This window comes from Xenia sp. Carnegie-2017, unplaced genomic scaffold (assembly GCF_021976095.1).
Source record: "Xenia sp. Carnegie-2017 unplaced genomic scaffold, XeniaSp_v1 HiC_scaffold_4, whole genome shotgun sequence".
NCBI lineage: Eukaryota > Metazoa > Cnidaria > Anthozoa > Malacalcyonacea > Xeniidae > Xenia > Xenia sp. Carnegie-2017.
In genome coordinates, this window is record NW_025813504.1 from 25,485 (window position 1) to 49,186 (window position 23,702).

General features: G+C 34.0%; 4 protein-coding genes across 6 annotated transcripts in view; all 4 read right to left on the reverse strand.

Annotated features, from left to right (window-relative positions):
* LOC124455578 (serine/threonine-protein kinase/endoribonuclease ire-1-like) overlaps positions 1-23,702 on the reverse strand; it is a 261,076-nt gene that overhangs the window by 6,585 nt on the left and 230,789 nt on the right. The gene's annotated exons all lie outside the window — the stretch shown is intronic.
* Positions 1-23,702, reverse strand: part of LOC124455587 (AP-3 complex subunit mu-1-like) — a 91,079-nt gene that overhangs the window by 2,382 nt on the left and 64,995 nt on the right. Inside the window, exons 14-15 of the transcript XR_006951928.1 lie at positions 23,484-23,617; positions 23,075-23,197 (exon numbers count right to left, since the gene is read on the reverse strand). The gene's annotated coding sequence lies outside the window, so the exon portion shown is untranslated. Of the gene's footprint in view, positions 23,198-23,483; positions 23,618-23,702 lie in introns of the transcript that reaches the window.
* LOC124455583 (60 kDa SS-A/Ro ribonucleoprotein-like) lies at positions 1,719-18,731 on the reverse strand. The gene is made up of 6 exons (XM_047006235.1): positions 18,633-18,731; positions 16,505-17,101; positions 4,207-4,284; positions 3,062-3,346; positions 2,565-2,801; positions 1,719-2,491 (listed from the first exon to the last, which is right to left on the reverse strand). Exons 2-6 carry the CDS (start codon positions 17,090-17,092, stop codon positions 2,303-2,305), a joined length of 1,377 nt encoding a protein of 458 aa, XP_046862191.1. The 5' UTR covers positions 17,093-17,101; positions 18,633-18,731; the 3' UTR covers positions 1,719-2,302.
* Positions 5,647-23,702, reverse strand: part of LOC124455577 (serine/threonine-protein kinase/endoribonuclease IRE1-like) — a 72,019-nt gene continuing 53,963 nt past the window's right edge. The window contains exons 1-7 of one of the 3 annotated variants that reach the window (XM_047006218.1): positions 11,789-11,899; positions 10,201-10,294; positions 8,690-9,649; positions 7,460-8,169; positions 6,748-7,372; positions 6,330-6,407; positions 5,647-5,847 (exon numbers count right to left, since the gene is read on the reverse strand). In XM_047006218.1, coding sequence (XP_046862174.1) covers positions 5,789-5,847; positions 6,330-6,407; positions 6,748-7,372; positions 7,460-8,169; positions 8,690-9,524 — 2,307 coding nt within the window. In that variant the 5' untranslated portion in view covers positions 9,525-9,649; positions 10,201-10,294; positions 11,789-11,899 and the 3' untranslated portion in view covers positions 5,647-5,788. Of the gene's footprint in view, positions 5,851-6,329; positions 6,408-6,747; positions 7,373-7,459; positions 8,170-8,689; positions 9,650-10,200; positions 10,295-11,788; positions 11,900-23,702 lie in introns of those variants that run through there. The other 2 variants (XM_047006216.1, XM_047006217.1) reach the window with 2 other exon arrangements.

Genomic DNA, 23,702 nt, shown 5'->3' on the forward strand with positions numbered 1-23,702 from the left:
AAAAAATTTGGTTGCTAAGAGACTCACAAGTTTTGATATTGTCTTTTAAAACTGCTGAAAATGAATGAATAGTGTTGTACATTGAAACATTGCTTGTTACACAAACCACAAAAATACAAATTTAGAACTCTTAAAATGGTAGACAATTTAAAATGCACTTTTTGATGTCAACTACGACTCCTTTATGATTATTATAGCGATAAAACATTAATTTAAGACAAAAGTATGAGTAATTACGATTTATAGCAACAATTAAAACACAACTGATCAAAGTTACACAATTGTGGCACAGCAACTTGCTAAAAAATATGACGCTTTCTTCACGTTTTAAAAACTTTACAGTTTTTTTGGTATTTCATGTGCTTTGTCACTACAGTGTAGACACTCACGTATGTTCTGTTTTGTCATATAAAACTAACAAACCAATATAAATGATATCAAATTACAAATATTTTATGTTCCCACAGGCTCACTATAATTTTATTGTGTCACTAATGTATTTTGAATTTTTTTAAAAATGTTTAAAACTACAATTAATGTTGCGATTTAACTGGAAAACTTACTTTTTAGTGCGACTTTTCTCTAAAAGTCTCTTCCTCTCAAACGAGATAAGATCTCTATAGGCAGGATCTATGAGCCAACGTTTGCAGGTAAATCCATAACGAACGTCAAAACTACCTATCAATTTCCCTGAAATTAAAAATTCAATAAAACATTGTAAAAATCATATGATATTCAAAACTGCCATGCAGCTGCCTCATATGATCGTTTAGCATTTTTTGTGGATGAAGCAGCAAGTTAATAAATTGAATGATCGGTTTCTGCAGACAGAAATTCATTTTCAGGAAGAACATAATTAGAAATGTTGACTACAGATAAAATTTTGATCGAAAAATCTCTTACAAACTTAGAAACAATACCCAATTGCGACTTTGGAACACTATGTATCATAAACGAGAATCAAAACTTTACATACGTTTAGGAAATCCATACGCTCTAAGTACCCAAGTAACACCAGAAAAACGGAGAGAATTGAAGCCACGTTGAATAGTGTAATGCCAAATTCTTGTTCGGAGGAGCAACTCCATATGCTTCAAGCATCCATGTAACACTAGAAAAATAACAAGAAACCAAGCAATATTGAACAATCAACCATACTATAATTTTTTTGGCAAAATGTATAAAATTTTCAGCTTGTAGAAACAAACCATCTAAAGCTTGATTCCCATTGGGTACTAAAAACTACTAATAACTTTAACAAGTCAGATTTTTACTCCCTTCTACATTTAGAACGGTTCCCTTTTTAACATTGTACACTGAACTCACAGTGACTGCACAGTTGCTCTAAGTGAAATTTTTCTCTGACTATAACGTGCTGCAATATAACATAACTTTTTTGCGTGTACAGAATTGCTGCATTGACGTATTTTTATCGTTCAACATCGTGGAAGATTGCATTCAGAACTTTGCTTTTTTTTCCATGGTAAAGTTTAATTGCCACTGTAGTCCCAGTAGACGATACTTTTTTGTAGACTGCATTCTGGAAAACAACTTCGTTCAAATCCTGAGTTTAATAAATAAGTCTCATCCTACTCGCTACGAACGCCCTGCAGTGGGCTAGCGGTTCAAATTTTGAAAGCTGCTCATTTGCATCATACAATACGATTTACACCAAAATGCTGAAAATCTTCTTCGTAACAATGACAATGTACATAATATCCACATCCTTATTAGACAACCCTTTCTTTGCTAACGGATGCACTTTAGTGAAGTCTTGCAGGCGATGGTTGTTATATTTTTATGTTTAAAAGCATAACATTGACTGGTAAAGCTGCTGAATACATTGCCAACAATCGTTCTTTCAACCAATAACTTAGTGTAGAAATTTGGAGTACAAAACATGAACTAAAGGCATTAAATCGATTCACAACAACAATTTTGGAAAATACTCTCAGTCTCATATCATTGACTTGGTTTGATTCTTCTTACATACACCTTGATATTTCGAGCAGACAACTCTTTTCTTCTGGGATTTTCTGTCGGTACAACAAGAAAACAAGCCCAGAAATATATAATAAACACTTGCATATAAAACAATACATTCAACCGCAGGGGTTTCGAAAAGTTGTGTGTGTGCCATGCTAACTATGTGGTAATCCACAATAGTTAAACTAGTGTGATAAATTTTTTGATATATAATTCGATTTTTTTTGTTTAACTGCATCATGTCACCCTCATTGAAAAGTTGGCACATCTGTATAAATCAGGTATTCCATTTTTTATCAAATCTTATAAAAAATGCTCACAATCTAAAAATGAGTTTAGCATCGTGAATCCCTGAATGGTGACGATATTGTTTGAGAGCCTCCCTTGGATGAACTTTGCCATGATATGTTTCAGAGTCTGTGTAAACAATAAAGACATCAATCTTCAAATTTTTGTCAATGGCATAAAGCATGGGTTGAGCACAATCTGTTTTACCCATTCGAATCTGAAAAATACAATATAACATTTTTGCTTTACACTACATACTTTAAATCTTTCGAGTATTTTGAACAACTTACTTCATTACAAATCTTCAAAACTTCATTCAAATTCATGTTACTGGAGATCTTCATCGGAACTATTTCATGACTAAATGCAACAAATTTGGGATGTTTTTCTGTTCGTGCTGTCATCATAGCCATTGCAGCAGAAGCCACATGAGGTTTGATTGTACTTGCACCAATACATCCATTGGATTGCATTGAGCCACTTACATCCATGGCTAGCATGTAACTTTTTCCTGTTGGTTCAACATTCTAAAATTGTACAAAATAACATGAAAAATGCAAGACAACAAAAAAATAGAACACATGAAAATACATCTGCTCAGAGAACTTCAGAAGACGCAACTTTTATGTGAAAAAGATCAGCTCAAATGATTCATAATGTATACCATATAATCTATAACACATACAATTGTATGTGAATAAAATCAGTACACATGATACATAATGTACATAACATCTCATGCAAAGAGAAAATTATGCGACAAAAATTGACTGTGTGTTCTGCCTACCTTAAATGATAAATAAAATGCTTTCTGCAATGCTTTGGTTATTTCCACATTGGCTTTCCATTTTAGAAAACCCTTCTCACCCTTTCCAGACTTGTACGTTCTCCAAGCTAACAGCATGTTAAATGGATGGATACGAGTATTTCTTAGCAGATCCTCGTTGTGCAGTTTATCACAAACATATTTAACCTGAGGTGATCCTTCAGCAAGCAAGCGAATGGAAGTCATTTTGTTTAAGTTACGTATCATTACAGTCATTGGCATTTTCTTTAACAGAGCATCCCACACCTAGAAACAAGTGTTTAAGAGTTAGAACAACTCTTTCCATGGAACAAATATCCTGTATTCTGCCAAATAAATTACAGCTTATCAATTATTGATTCAGAAACTTCGCAATGCTTGTATAATGAATTTCTAATTTATAAATTTAATTTAAGTAAACTGATAGAATACCACAGTTGTAGTACAAACAATGGGTCCAACATGATGATTATCACTAACATAAGCGATGACCTTAGAAGTTAGGAAAGCAAACTTAAAAAAAATTAAAAATATGATATAATGCGAAACAATGCGTCATATGTGTTGCAGGAATAAAGAACACACCTCTATCGACAAAAATTCACACGTCTTGAAACACTTCATAAGTTCTTATCCTCACCTAATTGCAAATTACATTATGACGGCGCCTGTTTTACAGTTCTTCGCGCTGACAATTTCTCTTCTACTATTAAAATTAAAGAAGCTCAAATTTGAACTTAATAAGCAGGTTCACCGTGTTAACATCTTTCTTAGTTTGTAAATATATTTAATATTCAAAGTTCATTCACTTCACGTATCATCCGCTTTTTATATATTAATTACTTGTAAATAATTGTAACTCTACACTTATCTCTATTGTCTGTAAATAACTTATCTAATTTCATGTATAGTTTACAACATTTATGTAACATAGCTCATTTAATTTGTTCGCACTGACGATGGCATAAGGTTGCCTAAACATGTTAGCAATAAAAAGGTTTGTTCTATACATTCAATTTAAAAGAAAAAACTCTCAGCTAAATTTATAAATTAGTCCAGTAAGTTAACACTGAAATGAATACAAGTTCAGAAATGTAAAAAGAAAATTAAAAATGAAATGTTTTTACCTCTTTGGAACTAAGCCAATGTGTTGGAATATGTTCTCGAACAAGATTATGTTGATTTATCAGTTCAACCACTCTTGCCTCCTCTTTCAATGTTTTTACTTCTTCAACTGCCATAAAAAACGCCAACATTGCACTGCCCTTTTCTCCAATCTCACGACTTGGAGTTTGCTTATCATTAGGAAAGAAATATTTCAAAAACCTCTTCGAACCATGAACAATACACGTCATAATAATAAACAACTCATCAGAAACATCAATTCCTTCTGACTTAAGATGCATTAACCTTGCAACATCCCTATGTGACCATCCTTTATGCTTTTGATATTTGGTGAGATCCATCGCCAGTTTCCAGGGATCTTTTTCTTTGTACCATCGTTTTATGGCATTCCTATGGGCACGACCCCAACCTTTGCCAGATTCACTGAACAACTTGCAGAACTCAATAAACATAAACAAATGAGTCGGAATTCGACAGATCTTGGGTAAAGCTTTGTATGCTTGCTTTTTCGTTGCAAGATCTCCCTTCCGGGCACAGATAGCAAGAGAAAACACAATGGCCTGCTGCCATGGTGTTCGTCCTTCAATGCTATACTTCTCTATTTCATTGACAACTTCAACACCACTTCCTGCTTTCAAAAGATTCACGACGACTGTCGCATTTTCTAAGCCTAACGTTTTTTCGTAAACATAGAAGGTAGGTATGCAATTTCCCAAAACCAAAAAGCGACGAAACCTATTCATATCATCAACATTGCGCACAAATCCACTCGCGGTGATTTGTATTGATGATTTATGGAAAGAATCCAGCTTTTGACTTTGAGCAACATCTTCGTCGTCTTCCTTATCCAATCCATCTTTCAAAAATACTAAATTCGATGTATATATAAAAAAGTAAAAAAAATAAATTCTTAACAAAACAACTTTCACAAAAATAACGATAAAAGCTTACTAATTTATTAATATCGTCTACCAAGCGGAACAAAAAAAGTAGTATGCATTGGTAGGTAGTGAGCGCACCCTTTCCTTTACAGTTTACAAGAAAATTTTATAACAACTACAACAGAGACAGGTGAGTCTATTGCTGTTCCGTTTAACTGCTTCTAGTAAGTAACGCTAAACGCTACGGTATATACAACAAATCAGCACACGCTAGACCACCATGTTACAATACTATATGACAGAAAACCACCACAAATGGAACATTAAAAATAAGTGCACAACTCGTTTGTGATTCAACAGACGCTCTACACAGCGAGAATAACTATCTAAAACACGTTTTATAACACCAACCACACTCCCGAACATCATCGAATGACAAATCACAACATTGATTGCAAGGACTCGGCATAATTCAGCACATACAGCACTGAATACAGACTATTCGCGCTAAAAAGTTGCTATACTAACTCAGAACAAAACCCATTAAGAAACTGAACAGATCACAACAATTACAGGCACGTACAAACGACTTATTCACAACTTTGAACAAATGAACAAATGATAAAAGCAAACCACTTCAAACTAATCCACGAAAACAATGCACAATAGACCCCCTCCACACACACAAATAAGTTTGTTGCTATCAAATACCGTCATGACTTGGGTTTTCTTTGTTTTTCCTTCCATTTACTCTTTCAATTTCTACTAGATGGAAATAAAAGGGAACTATTTTAATTCAAGCAAACTCAAATTGCAGCCAGAAAGACAAAACTACTTTCGAATGAGAAATACACAAACAAAATAGTGAACTTTCTCAGATATGAGTCTAAGCCACAATGTACACAACGAAAGTTGAATGGAGTTGAGAGAAATAATGCAGAGCATTTATATTAATGCAGACCCTTAAAAAAATTTAATTCAAAGAAAAATTTTTATGCTTGGAGGCATCTTTTGCATATTGTCACGGAACCATCATTCAGCCAAATCATCGAAAAGAAAACTGCATTTTGGTGCTTAATGGATTTTCCTAATTCAATGACCAAATATATAACCATATCCTTTCAGACAAACACATCAGCTCTTCTTTTCGTCTTAACCACATCATTTTGCTTATGTTTAATTCTTATTCTCCTACAAGCCTAAGATTTATGATTTAAGAGTGACAAAGCAAGAATTAAATTTACCGTCAAGATCCATATCATCATTTATGTCTTCACTTTTCTTTCCATTGATTTCTTCAAGTTGTTCAACCAACTTGGTACCTAAGAATGCATGGTTGCAAGGGTAATTTGAAATAAAGAAATGTTATAAGGCTGCCAAAAAGACCAACTTTACTCCAAATGAGAAATAATGAAATAGTAACGTTTTGACAGCATGCGTAAAATACATAAAACTAAAAGCAGTTGAGAGTTGTGATAGAACAATTGAAAACCTCAATACTAAAATAATCATTACCAGAAATTAACATCAAAATAGTACATTCTAGGAAAAAAATGTACGAATACGGTGAAAATGACAATAAGTTTGGTTATTATAGTGTCATGGAACCATTAATTAGCTACAACATTGAAGAAAAAAGTCATTTTCGTAGCTCTTACTTACTCGTAAAATGTTTCTTGAGATCAGGTCTTGTTTTCCAGTCAGTCGACCTTATGATTTTGTGCACCAGAAGAGGCAGTTCAGGAAAACGTTGCAAGAAATAGTCTATATAGTTGCCTACCTTGACATAACGCAACAGATGTGTACGAGGTTTATCGTTCCAATGCTCATTCACTCTTCTTATCAATCTTAAACAACTTGCCCATGTAGGCTCGTAAGTCGGAGTTTTCTTTTTGCCATTCTTTTTAAAGGTTTTGAAATCTTTCAAGACTTCATCATCGATACGCGTCATCCATTCCATGGGAGCATACAATTGCGCAACAACATCTGAATTTGAAGAACTTTGACCTTGTGATTGTTTCATTTCCTGTTGGTTCCCCATATCACACAGCATGTTAAACTTCTCTTCATCGGATTGTAGATAAGGGTGTTTTAACGCCTCGTCGGCATTTGGTCGTAGTTCGGGTTTTACCAGTAGCATCCATGATAGAAGATCTTCAAGTGAAGCATCGTTTATTTCCTTTAAGCCAACAGGGTTTCCATCCAACAAATTTTTAAGTATGAACTCTTTAGTCCCAAAAGGATGTTTTCCTTTTGTTGCAACAAAGTAAGCCACCATTCCTGCATTCTAAAATAAATTAAACATAACAGAGTACGTAAAATGTAAAAATTAAATTTACGTACAATTTGCAAATATTAACAACCCAATACCTACCATTACATCAGACTTTGTTTTGTAACGTGCTTTATCAAATATTTTTTTATCAACAATATAAGATTCAGGGGCAATCCAATGCTGAGTTCCTCTATTAGCATCGCTTACATATGTCTGAGAGTCATTCTTCAAAATTCGACTAATACCAAAATCGGCTATCAAAAATTTGCCTTGTGTGTCTCGGAGAACATTGGAAGGTTTCAAATCTCGATGAAGAATGGGACGTGGACCGCTATGAAGATCAGCTAAGCCGTTCAATATCTGCTTCAAAATGTCGGGAAGGGATTTTTGAAGATAATCTAAACTATTTGATTCGGATAGCACAAAACGCTCCAACGATTCTTCACATAGATCGAGAATCAAATCGACATATTCTGTTCCTGTATCTTGTCTAGAGCAATAATAATTTAGCACATAATCCGACTTCTTAGCATTGATTTCATTAAAAATTTTTTCTTCATGCTGTGCCAAATAAGTATCACGAAGAATTCGTTTCACTGCTTTACCGTAACCATCCTTTCCCAGTCCAAGATAAACACGGGTTCCATCACTTCCTTTGCCAAGTAAAAACTCTTCTGAGAAAATTACACGTACATCGTCCACATGTTTAACCTCAACATTAGGGTCTTTCCCATACTCAATTAATTTTAGAAACAATTCTTTATGTTTTGTCGATTTATCATTGTATTTCCATTCATGCAGCTGCAATTCTGAAATAGAAGTAAAAGTATTCCATTTATAGAGAGAGTAATATATTGTAGCTGAATAGTCCAATAATAAATAAATAGCAGTGCTCGAGTTTCCCTATTGCACCAACGATTCAGATAGCAGATACAATTTGTGAAAAAAAACTTACAAAAACAACAAATAAACATATTACGACCACTTATTTAAACAATGAGTTCTGATAAGAATGGCTCTAAAAAGCTCTTACACGGGAAATCTCACACAGGTCTTTTACTCACATCATGAGGGTATTGTTTTGCAAAATGGAAAAACAAAAGCTAAGACTAGTTTTTGTAACTAAACGAAAAAGTTATTAACTACTTTGCATAAACGTTTAACAAGAGTGCGTATTCCACATTGAGTTCATGCTAAACATTGAACACGGCGAACAAGTTTTACTTGAATTTCAAAGTAGATATTTTCAATCTTCAACATTAAATTTATAGTTTTTGTTAGTTAGCAAATTTGTCTCTTAATTAAGCTGAATTCATGTGCATTTTGTACCTTGGTTCTTTTTTCTTTCACGAAATTCTTGTAATCTCGTTGTCATAGAATCCTTTAAGAAATCACGTCCTTCTTCTTCATATATTTGTATCAGATATTTCATAGCGTTCTCTTGTTTTTCTATATTTTCATCTTCTGTGACAATCTCCAGATACATTTCATAAATATCTGCTGCTTCCCTATATTGCTCAAGTTTATCAAACAATTCTGCTAATTCCCATAAAACAGCCAACACTCCACTGAGAATTCCAGCTGAAGTAACAATTGACAAATTCTTCATGTTAAGGTTGACGAAATCTTTACTAACGTTAATACCACCAACTTTTCTTGGTCGTCGCGGTCGTTCACGCCGTTTATTTTGTTCTTGTTGATTTCCTTGTTGATTTTCTTTCCGTTGTCGAGGTTGCATTTTTTCTTCTTGGTGTTCACAATCAATAAAAGAGAATCCTTTCCAATAATGCTCCAGAGATTTCTCATAATTTCCAAACAACTTATTCAATCCTCCTAATGCAATATCGCAGAGACAATCCATTTCATCTTTCTTTATGCCATCCTCCAATCTTTTAGTGGTACAATGGATACTCCCCAACCCGAGGTATATTTGATGTTGAAAATATTTAATTTCCAGTTCAGAAGAAAGATTCAAGCAATCATTAAAGCAGTTTATTGCTTTCTTCCGTTTATTAGAGAGGGTATAAGCGTTACCAAGACTAAAATATGCTATCGTTTTCAGGCTATTCTCGTTAGCAACATTCAAACATCTTTCGTAGTGTTCAATTGCCATTTCATAATCACACTTACTCATACTACAATTTCCCTCTTCCAAGAAAGTCATAGCGACTGGTTGTTTGCTGTATATGCCGGATTTGTTCTCGTAATCAAAAGATCTGCCTGTGTATTAAATCCGACTATTGATAGTTACATATGAACTGGAAACTTTCTTTGATGGAAAGCCTTGAGCTGAAAAACGACATAAATAACTTAAACAACACAATCACAAACTACAATTTTATCCCGACAGGCAAATTTCGTGATAACTCAATCTCCAGTGGATTTAAAACGCACTCCACAGAATCTCAATAACAAAAACGCCGGCGAGACATTCTTTGTTCAATCTACCGTACAGTAAAACGTGAATAGCAATTATAGCAAGAGATTTCGTTAACTCAATCGTTAAAGAGTTAAAGATTTGCAATTCAAGCATGTTTATTGTTGAAAATTCGTTGTTTCTCCAGAATTTCATGAATAATTTTATTGAGCTTTTGGGCATTCGGTGCTTCGAGTATTTTAAGAATAAATATATGTTATTTACCGGATGGGAGGTCCGTACGGAAAAAATATTTTAACGAGGTCACAAAAGTGGCCTGATCAGTGAACTCAATATATACATATATATATATATATACTACCAACGAACCAAGACTATAACAACGCACTTTAATTAAATTAACACCAATCCTATTCACAACACACCCAAACCTATAAAAGCGCATTCCACAAGGAAAACTTACCACAAATATGACGATCTTTTAGTGTTGAGAACAACTTGCAACCTTTGACTTCTTTGCCGGTTTCATTCTCTTCAGATCAAAGAATGTCGAATACCTGTTTTGCATTTAGTCGTAGATTAAAATGATGTTAACAATACAAACAACTACAAATGATCACAGTTGGAGGCAGGGTGAGATAAGAGAAATTTTTGAAGTATCAATTTAAAACGTCATACGCACATGAAATATTTTTATGAAGGACAAGAAAATAATCTGTTATATTCAGTCAAGAGTATGATAGTCAGTTATGATAATACAATACAATAAAATGTAAAGAAATGTTGATGATGTTGGACAATGTTGGATAAAGTTCGAAATTCTTCAAACTGATCTACATATGCAAAAACTATAGTTAACCGCTCCCGAATTTATATTATTATTTGGATTGGATTTTCTTCACATTATCATTTTAGCTCTTCAGGACAACAAGTTACTTGCAATATACACATAAGTGAAATAACAAAAGCTTGATTTGGAATCTTCAAAAGTGGGAAACAAATTTGATTATACCACATTAAATTATGTAAGATAATAACATTCATAACTGAATATTAATAAGGGAATAAATGATTTTATAAATTCCTTTGGATATACTTGGCATATTTAACAAACCAGTAACTTTGAGTCTTCGACTAAGTTTATTTTTTAAATTTGAAATTGAAATTCATCATTGGCAATCTTCAACACTTGCACAGTTTTGATAAAATCAATGTCTACCAAGAGCAAGACAGTATGCATTTTTTCCTTGATTAATACAAAGCAATCAGTTCCGTAACTATTGGCATCTAAAGATAACCTGGCCTTTCCACATCTCGTTTTAAGAAAGAAGCAGTTGAAATGAAATCTCAACTGCATGTTGAAAACTGCATTGATAATATTTTAAAGATGCATGACTGTATCAAATAACTTTAGAGATGTAAATCATAAAAATAGGACGTTGAATAAACGCAATTTATATTGTCCTGCGTGACTAATATAAACACATAATTTACAACAACCCCCTCGATCCTCCCCTACAGTATTTCCACGCAATGATAAAATTGGCATTCTGTAAAAGAACTAAACTTGTCAGGTACATATTTTGTAATTGCTGGCAAATCCGGATGATCTATCATTTACTAAAGTGTCTGACATAGGACAATTGTCAGTAGCTCGATCAGTGTCACTTCCAGCCATTTAATTAATACCTTTCGTCATAGGCAACAACATACGCTAAATTATAAAACTCTCTCGGTTCTTTTAACATCTATAAAATAATTAACTCTACTTATACGTAAAAACGCAGCTATATGTAAACACAAATGTCAAGACAATTGTCTTAATCTGCATAGTTGAATATTGTTTCTATACTTTAGTGATGAGTGAAAAATCAGTAAGTATTGTTAAAAATATAATTTGAAGACTTATTCGTGTCGAAATAAATAACGAAGATAATTACAGACATGTTTTTAGCGATAGAATCAAACGTCTGACGCAATGAAATTTCCAAACATGCTATTAAATGCACTGAAATAACTCCCAAATTCAATCTAGTGTTTTATAAGCATACCATTCTTTAAACATGACAGGAATACAACAAAAGTAGGTCTGCAAATCTTGCTAAATATTATCTGATCCTGATTATCAAATTTGCCGTTTAGTTTACGTCTGATAGAACCATGAAAATAATACAAATGTATGCACTTTGTCACATACATATTTGTTCAAAAAATGAAAAGATTCCAAAAGATCACAGCTGGAAATAATCTTTGGGGAATAGACTTGAGAAATTTTGCAAAGGTAAAAATGTAAAATGTAAATAAGCACAAGCCTGTAAATTATCTGCACATTTGAAGAAACACAACTTTAAAGTTAGTTTTACAAAGCATGACTCACCGGAAATGTAGGCCATGCATCAAAACCATTGATTGAAACACAAGCGAACATATTTCATTTTCTCGTTCCTTCACCTACCATGTTTTATCTCCTGATTGCTACTTATGTTTTAAACAGATACCGCTGTCATTAAGAGCCCACGATGAGCTAGCACTGTCTTTATTCTTTTTAATATTTTCTTGAACGTTGATCGTAGAAAAATGCAAAACATTTTAAAATAAGATTTTGCAAAGACAACAAATTTATTTCAATCACACAGATAAGTACCTTCATTAATTTAGACGTTTCGTCAAATGATATACAACAATTAGTACTACAGTAGAGCCACAAGAACTCCAACTGGCTCCTTCAACTCGAACCTTAATTCCGCTAACTCGAAGTCAATTCCTGCTGGATTTGTTATTTGCTAGTACATTACACATGATGCATGAAAAAAACTGTTTCTCTTTGAAATCAACAGACATTGCTGCACATATATTAATCTACTCCAGTTAACTCGGACTCAGTTGACTCGGTTTCCTTGCTAACTAGAACGAATTTCACTTTCCCTTGGTTAAATTTTTTCGACAAATCAAACTTTAAATTCCAAACGCTATAGTGGGTAAATCTCAAAGACGTAAATTTTGCACGTGGAAAGTGTAAATTTGAACAACAAGAAATTAAGCCATTTATACATCAATATAGCTTACTTAACTGAAAACGGCGAACATTGACTGATTATAGCCTAGTACAAATGTTGTAAAGTGTATTTGATTAATTTGAACATATTTATACCAAATTTGATTGGTAGAAAAGTTAGCTACTTAAACTTTAAAAAATAGCTATTGGTTATGTGTTCCTACAATGTATTCTGTATAAAGACTGCTGTGTTGATGGTAGCAAGGGTATTTTATCATTAATCTCCCAGACAATACTATTGATCACATATAAATTCGTTGCATGCACTTGTAACTTCATAACACAAACTTTTCTCTCGCTACTGGTATATTTAATACCTTTAAAATGTGATACCTTTACAAATGAGTTTTTTTCATCTTCTTGATTCTAGTTTTAAGAAAAGGTTGTTCAACATATTTTCACAGAACTTAAAAGTAACTTTCATATTTTACATTATAATATCCTCGCTACCACTTAGAGGAATTTTCTTTGACATTTAATTGTTATATATGTCTTATTCACACAATTTACATAACTGTTTATGTCAAATATATAGCAGTTTTCTGCACGCTTATAAACTTTAACTAATGTAAAGTTATCTAATGTTAGCGTCTGTTAGCTGTTTATGTCAAATATATAGCAGTTTTCTGAACGCTTCTAAACTTTAACTAATGTAAAGTTAACTAATGTTAGCATCTGAACTAATGCAATTACAAGCAGAAATGTTTCAACCACTATCATTGGTACCAGACCGTAATAAAATCAATTTCACTACAAAAAAATACAAAGTGCAACAGTTGCAAATGAAGGGTTCTAGAATTAAGTTGTATTCAACAATATAGCTTTTATTGATTTTATCAAGAAAAATGTTATTTGAAAGAAGGATAAATCATCATTTGTTTGTCGCTTAGACATAAACAAAAAATCTTAACTTTTTTTGCCAAGTTTTAACTTTTGCCTATCGCTAACCGTACGACACGTTTTGATAGTTTTCTCTATCTTGAAAAGTAATTCAACCTTCATAACGAATGAAAGTCACTCGAAAAAACTGACAAACGCTATACATTTATCATGCAGGATGTTATGATTAGTCAATACACCCCCAGACCTCCTAGATTGCTACTCACTCTTACATTCAGACTTTCCACGAAGCTCGTAAAAACAGGACTAACTTAAACGACTCTTGCTAGTATAAAGAATACAATGACTACATGGACATCAGAAAGGCACCATATAAAATTCTCCAAATACACATTTGTCGCATATTTATCGATAAGATTGTTGAATATTTTCTTATTTTCAAGGAATTACTATAATAAAAACCGCTTTCGGAAGGGGCGTTCACCGGAGGGAAACGCGTAATTGAGGCTAGGCGTGTATTAGAGGAAAACGGTAATCCTTTCATATTAGAATAATCGACTTTTATTTACTGTTACAAAGTGGATTCTCATCAATTTACATGATTTTACCAATTCCTAAAATAATATATGCTAAGTCGTAGACAAGACTTATATTTCGAGAGTGATTAACTTCCAGTGAGCATTAGTTTGTTGTAACTTTATTTACCGTCAAGATCAAGATTGTCCATGACGTCTTTGCTTTTCTTTCCACTAACTTCTTCAATTTTCACATGATCCACAGTATCTAAAAAATGTTCACAACGGTATTGTCACTATTATGTACAGCTTAAAGTGTAGAAAGTCGAGAGAGAAAACATTATAGAGTGTTAAAAACACACTAAATAAAAATACAACCAAAAAAGAGAGTTGGCAGGGTAAGAAAACTGTTGTTTTATAGCCAAATTTGTTAATTTACCGTAAAAGATTGAGTGAGCATCAAAATTAAATCGGGGACATTTATATCATCATGGAAGCCTATTTCAGTAATGTCTTTGAAAAAGGAAAATTATGTTTATGGCTTACAGGTGAAATGTTCCTCGTGATCAGTTCTTGTTTTCCAGTCAGTTGACCTTATGATTTTATGCACACGAAGAGGAAGATCAGGAAAATGTTGCAAAAAATACTTTTTATAGTTTCCTTCTTTAACATATGGCGATAGATGTGGACGAGGCTTATCTTTCCAATGCTCATTCACGTTTCTAATGAATCTTAAACAACTTGCCCATGTAGGCTTGTAAGTCAAAGTTTTCTTTTTTTCATTTGTTTTAAAGGTTTTGAAATCTTCTAATACTTCATCGTCGATAAGCTCCATCCATTTCGAATGACAATCCAACTGCTTACGAACATGCGAATTTTGACCTTTCGATGGTTTTATCTCTGGTTGATTCCCAACATTACACAGCATGTCAAACTTCTCCTTATCGGATTGTAAATAAGGATGTTTTAACGCCTCGTTGGCTGATGGCCTGTCTTCTGGTTTTAGTTGTAGCATCCATAACAAAAGGTCTAGGAAAGCAGCATCCTTTATTTCGTCCAAGCCAACATGATTTCCATGTAACAAGTTTTGTAGTCTACAGTCTTCAGTCCAAAAGGATGCTTCCCTTTGTTGCAACATAATAAGCCAACATTCCTGCGTTCTAAATCGATCAAACAGAATAGCGTGAATAAATTGTCGAGAATTTAATTTATGTGTCATTTACTAAAGGATACATTTCTACACCTACCATTACATCTGACTCTTTTTTGTAACGTGCTTTATCAACTGAATCTTCATCTTTACAATATGATTCAGGAGCAATCCAATCCTGAGTTCCCTTTTTGGAGCTAGTATGATATGTCTTAAGGTCACCCTTCAATTCTCGACTTATACCAAAGTCAGCAATCAGAAATTTACCACGTGCGTCTCGGAGAACATTGGAAGGCTTTAAATCCCGATGAAGAATAAAACATGGGCCGCAGTGAAGATCAGCTAATCCTTTTAACATTTGTCTGAGAATTTCGGGAAGAGATTTTTGAAGATCTTGCAATGTAGAAGATTCCACAAAACTCTCCAACGATTCTTCACATAGGTCTAGTATCAAATAGACATAGTCTGTTCCAGTGTCCTCTTCTAAGTAGTAATATTTCACAACATATTTCGACTCTTTTGCGTTGAATTTGTTCAAGATTTCCTTTTCTTTCTGGGCAATAGTGATGCAGTTATCTCGACGTATTCGTTTCACTGCTCTGCCGTAACCATCCTTTTTCAGTCCCAGATAAATACGGGTTCCATCACTTCCTCTACCGATGCAAAACTCCTCAGAGATTATCACACGTACATTGTCTACATGCTTGACCTCGACATTGGGATTTCGTCCATACTTAATCAGTTTTAAGAACAATTCTTTATGTTTAACAGATTCACCAATGTATTCCCACTCTGATGACGGCAATTAATAAAATGATAAAAGTATAAAATTAAAGTTAAGTAAAACGGAAACAATCAATGAACAGATTACTAAAAGCTTTCTCATTAGTGCAAACTCTCTACCTTTTTCGTTCTTTTCTTAATGATTTCTTGTAACTTGGCTTCCATCGAATTTCTTAAGTAATAACGCTCTTCTTCATCGTATATTTGCAAGACGCTCCATGACGTTCTTTTGGTTTTCTATATCTTCATCTTTTGTGACCATCTCCAGATATGTTTCATATATAAATGTTGCATCTCCCCATTGTTCAAGTTTATCAAACAACTCCGCTAGTTCCCATAAAACAGCCAACACTCCATTCACAATTCCAGCTGAAGTAACAATTGACAAGTTCTTCATGTTAAGGTTGACGAAATCTTTACTAACGTTGATACCACCAACTTTTCTTTGTCGTTGTGGTCGATGATGCTGTTCATGTTGTTGCTGTTGAGATTCAATAAGACAGAATCCTTTTTTATAATGGTCCAAAGATTGCTCATAATTTTTAAGCAACTTATTCAATCCTCCCAATGCAATATGGCAGAGACATTCCATTTCATCTTTCTTCACTGCGTCCTCCAATCTTTTAATGGTAGAATGAACACTCCCCAGGCCAAGGTATACTTGATGTTCAAAATATTCACTTTCAACTTTACACGAAAACTTTAAGCAATGATTAAAACTGTTCAATCCTTCCTCCCAATTATCACAGAGGGTGTAAGCGTTACCAAGACCAAAATAAACCATCATTTTGACATTATTCTCTTCGGCATTTTCCAAACATCTTTTGTAGTTTTCAACTGCTGTTCCATAATCACCACTATTCATACAAAAATTTCCTTCTTCAAAAAATGACATAGCTTCTGCTTGACTGCTGTATGAGTTTGATTTCTTCTTATAATAATGCACAGATTTATCGGAGCTCTCAGTTGTTGGTTCCATATTGCTTCTAGTTGCCTCTGTAGAACTTTCCATTTCTGTTGTCTAGTTAAAATCGGGAAATTTACCTGTTGAGTTTGACTATTATTATCAATTATTAGTTAGATGTTAAAAGCAAATTCTTCCTTGTAACATTAAAATATATTTGCATGCGCCAGATATCAAAGATATACTGGCCAATACAATTCTTTCTAATCTTTTGCATACGTAGCGGAACCAAAAAGATAGTGCATGTTTGTAAGTCGTGAGCGCCCGTTCCTCTACAGATTGCATTACAATTTCAGCAACTACAACAAAAACGGGTGAGCCCATTGCTGTTCTATGTAACTGTTAGTAGTGTGTACCTTTGTACTGGAAGTAAGTCGAGGTGAGGCAGAGCTCCAGTAGGTCCATAATGTCTTCTGTCGGTAATGGCAGTACGTCCGTGGTGTTTGTAATGAGGGTTTTTGTACAAGTAAGTGCCAGATTAAGTGGAATACTGGTGAACAGTTTATTTCACATCAAAAGGCACTAGAAAATAGTATAACCTGGACGATATACGTCTACAAACATGTTACGATACTCCCGGGTTAAAACCATTTTCTTTATTGACTATTATTATCAATTATTAGTTAGATGTTAAAAGCAAATTCTTCCTTGTAACAATAAAATATAATACAATTCTTATACAATTCTTTCTAATCTTTGGCCAATACAATTCTTTCTAATCTTTTGCACACAGAAATTTCGCAAAATTTGTGGTTACTCTGCAAATTTGCACAAATATCAATAAAAATTGATTTAATGCACTACATACAATACTCAAAAAAGGCGTTTTTACTTTCAATGACCATTTCAAACGACTTATTTCCTTCAAACACTTGCTTATCTTTATTTATTTTATTCTGCAGGTAAACTATTTCAGAACCTTCAAAATTTGATAAATATACCATCTTTGATTTAAAATCTTTTAATTTGTTAACAAATCATATTAATTTCTAGCCTAAATGCAAAGTAAATTACTGTTCGCTAAGCCATACTTCTGAATCAACCAATACAAAATATTTGGTGCAATTTAAGAGCAGTGTACAATCAGCGTGAAAAAAATTGCTTGCGTGTCAACTTCCGCCCACCATTATATATTTATACTGTCGCCTTTAGCTATAACCTGAGAAAGTATGAATGAGATCGACCCAAGCAGAAACGTTAATAATCTAAACTTGTAAATAACCATGTTGTAAGATTTCCATAGACACATGACTTTATTAATGGTGGTAATATCAGCGAAAACCTTAAAGTCTATAGAAACGTTTTACTCTGTATGTTTATCGCTTCCACATTTTTTTCTGATTTAGCTACGTTTTCTACGTTTGCTAAAATTTTTGCTACGATTATCGCTACGTTTTTGGCGGAAAATATCTCCACCGCTAATGATGTAGATAGTTCGAAGATTGAGGGCAACTACGACATATAGAAAGAAGATGAAACATTTCCTTAAACATTTTACTTATATTCAACTCAGTAACATCTTGACGTGTAGCTAGCACTTAATAGTCTAGTGTATATAATACAATACAACTTAGTCTGAAAAACTTACAATCAATTGGACGAGCTTTGAGTGTTTAACAAGATGACAAACTTTGATTTTGTCGTCGTTTTTGTACGCCTCAGATTATTAACTGTGTCGAATACCTGTTTTGCTATATGGTCTATTTGAAAAGATCACAGCAGGAAGTACACTGATAAAAAGAGTTTTTGAGTATTATCTCAGCGCGCTGCGTAGTGTGAATAAATATATGGAAAATTTACAAGTATTATATTCGGAATAGAAAAAACTAGAATCCTGATGCAAAAAAGCTTAATATATCTTATATGAGATGTTTTCAAACTTTGTTTAGAACGCAGGAACACTAAACAGATAAGAAAATTTTCTCATACATTTTAACAGTACGAATCATTAGTTCTTTATAAGTTATAACATACTTTCAACATATTGAAGACGCTGTATTTTTTAGTTACTTTAACTGCATGTAGCAAGAGTGCTCAGTTCCTAATTTTTAGAACGAATAAATGCTTTCAAATATTATGCTATTTCAATAATTTCACTGTTGTTAGCAGAGCAAGGAAGGTGTGTTATGTCTGCAGCAATTCTGACTAACTTTGTAAACTTTTCTATCAATCAAATTTTCTTTTCTATTTGTCCTTTATTTTATGAAAGTTTAATTATCAAATAGTACATTAGGTTAACCAGAAACTCCAACTCTTGCTGCAATAAAAAAAAACGTTTACAAATAATTGCTGCAAGCAAAGCAGAGAGCTTCTATATTCTTATGTGTGTACGATATCAAGATTTTTATGGTATGTACAACCAGCAAAATATTATGAACGACGTGATGCTAAATTTTGCACCATTCATCAAGGTGATGAAATGTACAGATGATATGTACAGGCACTTCGTTTTCTATTAGACATTTTTAGTTGATAAAAAAGAAATTTTGAACAGTATTGTAACAAATCAAACGAAATAGACTAACCAACGGTAAGACAAATGAAAAACCTCCTCAGACTATACATTTCATAGATCTAACTCAAACATATCTAAAAGTTTTTTTTTAACAATGGTATTTAAACACATTCGGATGTTCAACAAATCAACGAAAATTTGGATGCGAAATATGAGATATATTTTGTTAGCAGCTGGTTAGTATCTGTTTTTTATAGGAAATGAATAGTGACATAGGATCTTTTACAGTTACTTGCTTAAAAACCACTGTAAAATAATTTATAAAAATAAATAGCACAAACAAAACGTAGTATTTTTTTAGTAATTACTATACACTTACAAGCGTTGGTCGATGGTCTACTGATTTCAAATGGCAGTACTAACCAGTAAAAGTCGTACTAAGTATTAAAATGCCAATATGAAGCAGGCACCGGAATATTATGCAATAAAAGCGCAGTCTATTTCAAGTATTTATATAGGCTGTCCTGCTCATTTCAAAGGGCAGGAGTGAACACGACTAGCGTGCGATAACAGTAATAGTTCCAGAAACGCGAGTCAAGTGAGAGAGGAAGGGCATTAAAAACATTTAGTTGCTAAGAGACTCACAAGTTTTGAAATTGTCTTTTAAAACTGCTAAAAATGAATGAATAGTGTGGTACAATGAAATAGGTGAGAATGGATAATACCAGTGTTAGCTTTTAACTTTGGTAGTTGGTTGGCGGTAAACATTGCACGTGACATAAACCACAAAAATACAAATTTAGAACTCTTACAATGGTAGAAAATTAAAAATGCACTTTTTGATGTCAACTACGACTCCTATATGATTATTATAGCGATAAAACATTAATTTTAGAGAAAAGTATGAGTAAATACGATATATAGCAACAATTAATACACAACTGATCAAAGTTACACAATTGTGGCATAGCAACTTGCTAAAAAATATGACACTTTCTTCACGTTTCAAAAACTTTACAGTTTTTTTCGTATTTCATGTACTTTGTCACTACAGTGTAGACACTCACGTATGTTCTGTTTTGTCACTACAGTGTAGACACTCACGTATGTTCTGTTTTGTCACTACAGTGTAGACACTCACGTATGTTCTGTTTTGTCACTACAGTGTAGACACTCACGTATGTTCTGTTTTGTCACTACAGTGTAGACACTCACGTATGTTCTGTTTTGTCACTACAGTGTAGACACTCACGTATGTTCTGTTTTGTCACTACAGTGTAGACACTCACGTATGTTCTGTTTTGTCACTACAGTGTAGACACTCACGTATGTTCTGTTTTGTCACTACAGTGTAGACACTCACGTATGTTCTGTTTTGTCACTACAGTGTAGACACTCACGTATGTTCTGTTTTGTCACTACAGTGTAGACACTCACGTATGTTCTGTTTTGTCACTACAGTGTAGACACTCACGTATGTTCTGTTTTGTCACTACAGTGTAGACACTCACGTATGTTCTGTTTTGTCACTACAGTGTAGACACTCACGTATGTTCTGTTTTGTCACTACAGTGTAGACACTCACGTATGTTTGTTTTGTCACTACAGTGTAGACACTCACGTATGTTCTGTTTTGTCACTACAGTGTAGACACTCACGTATGTTCTGTTTTGTCACTACAGTGTAGACACTCACGTATGTTCTGTTTTGTCACTACAGTGTAGACACTCACGTATGTTCTGTTTTGTCACTACAGTGTAGACACTCACGTATGTTCTGTTTTGTCACTACAGTGTAGACACTCACGTATGTTCTGTTTTGTCACTACAGTGTAGACACTCACGTATGTTCTGTTTTGTCACTACAGTGTAGACACTCACGTATGTTCTGTTTTGTCACTACAGTGTAGACACTCACGTATGTTCTGTTTTGTCACTACAGTGTAGACACTCACGTATGTTCTGTTTTGTCACTACAGTGTAGACACTCACGTATGTTCTGTTTTGTCACTACAGTGTAGACACTCACGTATGTTCTGTTTTGTCACTACAGTGTAGACACTCACGTATGTTCTGTTTTGTCACTACAGTGTAGACACTCACGTATGTTCTGTTTTGTCACTACAGTGTAGACACTCACGTATGTTCTGTTTTGTCACTACAGTGTAGACACTCACGTATGTTCTGTTTTGTCACTACAGTGTAGACACTCACGTATGTTCTGTTTTGTCACTACAGTGTAGACACTCACGTATGTTCTGTTTTGTCACTACAGTGTAGACACTCACGTATGTTCTGTTTTGTCACTACAGTGTAGACACTCACGTATGTTCTGTTTTGTCACTACAGTGTAGACACTCACGTATGTTCTGTTTTGTCACTACAGTGTAGACACTCACGTATGTTCTGTTTTGTCACTACAGTGTAGACACTCACGTATGTTCTGTTTTGTCACTACAGTGTAGACACTCACGTATGTTCTGTTTTGTCACTACAGTGTAGACACTCACGTATGTTCTGTTTTGTCACTACAGTGTAGACACTCACGTATGTTCTGTTTTGTCACTACAGTGTAGACACTCACGTATGTTCTGTTTTGTCACTACAGTGTAGACACTCACGTATGTTCTGTTTTGTCACTACAGTGTAGACACTCACGTATGTTCTGTTTTGTCACTACAGTGTAGACACTCACGTATGTTCTGTTTTGTCACTACAGTGTAGACACTCACGTATGTTCTGTTTTGTCACTACAGTGTAGACACTCACGTATGTTCTGTTTTGTCACTACAGTGTAGACACTCACGTATGTTCTGTTTTGTCACTACAGTGTAGACACTCACGTATGTTCTGTTTTGTCACTACAGTGTAGACACTCACGTATGTTCTGTTTTGTCACTACAGTGTAGACACTCACGTATGTTCTGTTTTGTCACTACAGTGTAGACACTCACGTATGTTCTGTTTTGTCACTACAGTGTAGACACTCACGTATGTTCTGTTTTGTCACTACAGTGTAGACACTCACGTATGTTCTGTTTTGTCACTACAGTGTAGACACTCACGTATGTTCTGTTTTGTCACTACAGTGTAGACACTCACGTATGTTCTGTTTTGTCACTACAGTGTAGACACTCACGTATGTTCTGTTTTGTCACTACAGTGTAGACACTCAAGTATGTTCTGTTTTGTCACTACAGTGTAGACACTCACGTATGTTCTGTTTTGTCACTACAGTGTAGACACTCACGTATGTTCTGTTTTGTCACTACAGTGTAGACACTCACGTATGTTCTGTTTTGTCACTACAGTGTAGACACTCACGTATGTTCTGTTTTGTCACTACAGTGTAGACACTCAAGTATGTTCTGTTTTGTCACTACAGTGTAGACACTCACGTATGTTCTGTTTTGTCATATCAAACTAACAAACTAATATAAATGATATCAAATTGCGAATATTTTATGTTCCCACAGGCTCACTACAATTTTATTGTGTCACTGATGTATTTTGAATTTTTCTAAAAATGTTCAAAACTACAATTAATGTTGCGATTTAACTGGAAAACTTACTTTTTAATGCAACTTTTCTCTAAAACTTTCTTCATCTGAAACGAGATAAAACCTCTATTGGCAGGACCTATGAGCCAATGTTTGCAGCTAACTCCATAACGACCGTCAACACTACCAATCAAATTCCCTGAAATTAAAAATTGAGTAAAAGAATGAAAAAATCATATGATATTCAAAACTGCCATGCAGCTGCCTCGTATTATCGTTTAGCATTTTTTGTGGATGAAACAACAAGTTGATAAACTGAATGATCGGTTTCCGCAGACAGAAATTCATTTTTAGGAAGAACATAATTAGAAATGTTGACAACAAATAAAATTTTGATCGAAAAAGCTCTTACAAACTTAGAAACAATACCCAATTGCGACTTGGGAACGCTATGTATCATAAACGAGAATCAAAACTTTACATACGTTTAGGAAATCCATACGCTCTAAGTACCAAGTAACACCAGAAAAACGGAAAGAATTGAAGCCACGTTGAATAGTGGAATGCCAACTTCTTGTTCGGACCAGCAACTCCATATGCTTCAAGCAGCCATGTAACACTAGAAAAATAACAAGAATCCAAACCGTGCTAAATTTTTTGGCAAAATGTACAAAATTTTCAGCTAGTGGAAACAAACTCTAAAG